This window comes from Solanum verrucosum, unplaced genomic scaffold (assembly GCF_900185275.1).
Source record: "Solanum verrucosum unplaced genomic scaffold, falcon-dt-bn FXZP01000217.1, whole genome shotgun sequence".
NCBI lineage: Eukaryota > Viridiplantae > Streptophyta > Magnoliopsida > Solanales > Solanaceae > Solanum > Solanum verrucosum.
Genome location: NW_026020032.1, coordinates 1,158,605 through 1,163,507, shown reverse-complemented (window position 1 = coordinate 1,163,507; position 4,903 = coordinate 1,158,605). Strand labels below are relative to the sequence as shown.

Genomic DNA, 4,903 nt, shown 5'->3' with positions numbered 1-4,903 from the left:
GAGTTCAATTTCTTTTCGAAATTTGATTTTTAAAAATAATTTTCACTCTACATTATTCATAATTTTTTTTTAAAATTTTAAATTTTTATGTTTAAACGTAACTAAAGTGAGTAATTTTTTTCTTTGGATTTCCCTATCTCTCGGAAAGCTTAGGTATTTCAAATTTCAAATTTATAAAAAAATTATGATTGACATGAAAGACAAACAAAGGGAAGGAAGACACGTTTTGAATGGCTCGAAACCTGAAAAGATACTGTTCATTATTTTATTAATTAATTTATTTTAATATAATTTAATTCAAAAACTTGACCTTTTTGTTTCAAATTAAATTCTTGATCTGTATAAATGAGACTATAAATATGGTTTATATACTGTATTATTATTATTACTCCATTTCTCATTTTGATTCTTTGAAATTTTTGAGTGCTTAAACAAACAAAGACACTCAATCTCTTGCTTCATTCTAAAAGAGAGATCTTTTTTAAGATTTAGAAAAAAAAATAGAGCTTTCTTAGCTTGTAGATATCCGATCCCCTTCTTGTAAGTCTCTTTTTCTCAGTATATTCCCTTAAATTCTCTATTTTTTCATCATGTTTGTTGTGTTATAGCTTTGTATTCATATTAAAGATCACTTTTTGGCATCTGGGTATTTTTTCTTGTTTTAATGTTTGTGTGTTTATAGCTTGAAATTTGTTCAAAAAGTGAACTTTCTGTCATTTGGGGTTGTCAAGTTTCAATCTTTTTTGATACCCTTTTTGTTATTTGCATGGTACTTCTGTTTTTGCTTGAAATTTGTTGTAATGATCAGTTTTTGGTATCTGGGGTTCTTAAGTTTCAATCTTTTTTGATACCCTTTGTTGTTATTTGCATGGTACTTCTGTTTTTGCTTGAAATTTGTTTTAAAGGTCAGTTTTTGGTATCTGGGGTTCTTAAGTTTCAATCTTTTTTGATACCCTTTGTTGTTATTTGCATGGTTCTTTCTGTTTTTGCTTGGTTTTGATACTTCTCTTGGATTTTGTTGGTTGTTTTTTTGTTTTTCTTAGGAAGGTTCTTGATGCAAGCTCTTGTTTTGTCCTTGATTCAAATTTGTCATGTTTTTTTTTCTTTTGAATTAAAGTTGTATGTCCTTTATTTCAAACCTTATGCTTTTTTTTAGGTGTAGTTTTGTAGTTGGAAATTTTACCAATTGAGTTTTATGCCTTTATGACTTTATTACTCTCTTACTTTTGTATGATTGGCTGGTGTTTAGATATTTCAGATTGAAACAACTTTTATGGTCTAAGGCAACTTGTGTGCTGTTATTTTCTGTTTTCAGGCAATTCTAGTGGAAAGCTGATTGTTTAAGGCATCACTGTCTCTGTTACATCAAAAAATAATTAAAAAGTGGTTTTTAGCTGATATTGGTTACATAAGAATGGGAGATCATTTTGTGTTTCTGGTTGATCGGTTGCTAACTGAATCAACTTTGGAGGCTGCAATTGAAAGCAGAAACCCGAAACAGCTAGCATCACCGACAACGAATAGCTCGGTAACTGATTGCTCTTCCCAGGATTCTGATCCTCTGAGTCCTAGGAAGATGGTTGAATGCAGGATATGCCAAGATGAAGATATGGATTCAAATATGGAAGTTCCTTGCTCTTGCTGCGGTAGCTTGAAGGTTTGTTGAGCTTTGTTACAAACTTACTAGTACTTTCTTTCTTTTCATGTATATGCTATCTGTATTGGACTGAGATGTGCTTAAACGAACGACATGGACAGTGGGGATTCATATAGTTGAAGCCAATTTGCTAGAAATTGAGGCGTAATTGTTGTTTTATGCTATCTATCAGTGTTCTAATTTTTCTGTTATTGGAGCTTGTTTATGTCGTTAGAAGTTTATTATATGCTTAAAAGTCAATATATGAGTTGTGCACTAGTGCCTATTGAGTATTCTCTGTTGCTTTTTTGTCTTCCTACTACTCAAAAATTGGTGTGCGATTGGGTTGCTTGTTTCCACGAGCACATGTTGTTTCCAGTGAGGAACTGGTTCTGTCTAATGATGAGCCTGAATAAGAAAAGAATTTATTAATATTGAGACAATTCGATTTTGAAATTGTGTTACTGCAACTGTTTGTTCCTTCTGATCATTGACCTTTTGTCATGTTATTAACTTAAACTTGCAAGTTCAGTCTCAATTGTGTGATTGTTTTCTGGTGACAGATTATTCCTTCTACATACTAGCTAAGCACTAGAATGTTTACATCATGCTCAAGATCCTGAGAGCTTCCTATAGGTCCTCGTCGTAAAATTGTACTTCGTGTACATGGATGATGTTGAACATTCTTTACCAACATCTCTCTTTCTTTTCTTGGGCTGGACCATGGTGAGTTGGGGAAGAAGCTGTGCAGTTTCAGGGCTCCTATAATGTGGAGCAAGTAAAAAAAAAGGAAGGAGCTTTAGAGTACTGACCCTGCTATGAACTTTCAAGTAGTTAGACACATAGTTGCTTAATTAGAGATGATTGGTGATGTTGTTGCGTTTTTGGCTTTCGTTGGCTAGAGATATTCCTGTCTGTTTATTCAGTTATCTTCTTATTTTTACCAAATTGTCCCACCTTCTGCTGCAATTAGTCCTGGTACAAAGTATTTAAATCATTTGTGAAACTTCTTAAACTTGACCACCTGTCTTGCCAGAATATGCTTTTGAATGGAAGAAAAATTGGGGGAAGGTTATAAAGAGACCTTTTCTCAGGGAGTTTCACTAAGTACTTTTTCAAAGTTCTCTATTAATGTCTGATTCTTCTGTGATGCTCACATAATACTCGTTGGCATGCCTTTTTAACTTCGAACTCAAGACTCTTCTACCTAGTTTCCACTCTCCACGTGTCCCGAATTCTTTATTCTAACATTTTCATTTCTTTAACGCATAATGTGTTCTGCAACTACTTCATGGTTGTGCTTGGTTTTCTTTCAGTATGCACATCGGAGATGTGTCCAGAGGTGGTGTAACGAGAAGGGTGATACCATTTGTGAGATATGCCACCAGGTGGGTGACTTTTCTAAGTTTTGCTTTATGTAACTTACAGGCTAGAAGCGCATTTGTACCATAGCAACCTTTTCTCCGTGTGCTTAATTCTTCAGTTACTGTTGACATTTGTATCCTTATGTTATTTGTGTTGATTACAGCCTTTTAGGCCTGGTTATACGGCACCTCCCCCTATTTTTCGACTTGGAGGCATCCCAATGAATTTTAGGTATCCTTCGTCTTGCTTGTTGCTATTATTAGGAAATTGAATATTCTTCTCCATATCCCATATAGCTTTTTTTTTACCTTGTGTTGTGGTGCTTTACTCAGGGGAAACTGGGGAATTGTTAGAAGAGACTTGAATAACCCTCGTCTGATAGCTGTCGTTTCAACTGATCGTAATTTCATCAACTCTGATGACTATGATGATGACTATGCGGTCTCTACATCAAGAAGCATGATGTGTTGTCGTTCAGTTGCAATGATTGTAATTTCTCTCTCTCTCTCTCTCTCTCACACACACACACACACACACAACCGCACGCGCTAGTGCATTTTAGTTAAAACTTTGAAAAGAAAGCATGAAATTCTTCAATAACTAGCTTTTGTGCCAGGAAACTGCTAACCATCAGTTCGATATGCAAATGTGATTTGCCACTGCAGGATATCCCATTTAGACAATTTCTAAATCTAAGTGCAGCAATTTGATTCTTTCTTTTTGTTTCCTTTTTTAACAGTTTATGCTGCTTCTGGTTTTACGACACACTCTTCCCATCATAGTGAATCAAGCAGAGGACTATTCATTCCCTTTGGTCATGGTAACGTACTAAACTAGAAAAAAATGGGAATCACATTGTTGTGTTTTTTTAGATTATGTTCTTACTCATTACCCTTTGCACACAGCTACTACTGCTGAGGATTACTGGCATTGTCCTGCCTATCTACATCATAATGAAAGCAGTGACCTCTTGCCACCGTCGCCAACACCAGCAGGTGAGTTGAGCTACCATCTACTCCTCTTACGTTCCTCCCCGATACCACCCCATGTCTGAGTTCAACTAATTTTTTTTCATCCTTCACAAACAGGCTATTTTACCTATCTCCTCGTCTGATGAAGAATCTGGCCCCGTGATACTCTCACATCAACCTCCCCCCATCATCGCCCCTTGAAAGTACTAGATATATGTTAGTTCATGTTTACTCTACTGTTGCTACTGCGTCCTGCTGCGTAAAATTTGCTGCAGAGAGGATGGATGACTGCGAAAAGGCTACACATTCGTGTAATGCAGTTGGTGTTTCAGATTATGTAGATTGAAGAAATATCAAAAAAAGGAAAAACAAAGTCAACAAGGCTATAAAAAGGAAAAAGATATCAAGGTTATGGATTAGTTAGAAATCTTTGTACAGTCAGTTAAAGTTCAACCATGTATATGAACACATGGATGGGAATACAAAATGTGTCAAGTTAGTTAAAACTTTATAATATATGATATCCAGTCTTTTTTCCTTGCACAATTCTATAGTGGTTGGTGATTTATGGTTGAAAATATTTCAGTCCAACTATAACTTACATGCTACATTAATTATGTGGGAAGGAAAAGACAATGTGATGCCTTTGAAGAAATCACATGATTTTAACTCAATGAAGGCAAAAACACGAGGTGATTTCTTTTTGTTTGTTCAAACCTTGATCGACTAAGTTACTCTGTATTTGTGCTAGTGAGTGATAATCAAATAGTAGATACCACTACGTAAATTGATTCAGACATCACGATTATATATATATATATATATATATATATATAGTTTGAGTGCTCAAAGAGGGCAAAGTTCCTATTCCACTAAATTCATGAGCTTTAAACTTTGACTTGCTCAAAGTGCTCTTCTACTTTGTCTAAAA

The 4,903-nt window shown here is 34.9% G+C and overlaps 1 protein-coding gene across 2 annotated transcripts; it reads left to right on the top strand.

Annotated features, from left to right (window-relative positions):
- The first annotated feature begins 387 nt into the window (after nucleotides 1-387).
- On the top strand, nucleotides 388-4,477 carry LOC125821397 (uncharacterized). Of its 2 annotated transcripts, none has more exons than XM_049500813.1 (8): nucleotides 388-540; nucleotides 1,316-1,657; nucleotides 2,953-3,024; nucleotides 3,165-3,232; nucleotides 3,334-3,490; nucleotides 3,741-3,821; nucleotides 3,907-3,996; nucleotides 4,090-4,477. In XM_049500813.1, exons 2-8 carry the CDS (start codon nucleotides 1,415-1,417, stop codon nucleotides 4,171-4,173), a joined length of 795 nt encoding a protein of 264 aa, XP_049356770.1. In that variant the 5' UTR covers nucleotides 388-540; nucleotides 1,316-1,414; the 3' UTR covers nucleotides 4,174-4,477. The 2 variants fall into 2 exon arrangements, with proteins under 2 accessions (XP_049356770.1, XP_049356769.1); XM_049500812.1 differs by lacking the exon at nucleotides 388-540 and adding an exon at nucleotides 577-646.
- Nucleotides 4,478-4,903: the final 426 nt, after the last annotated feature.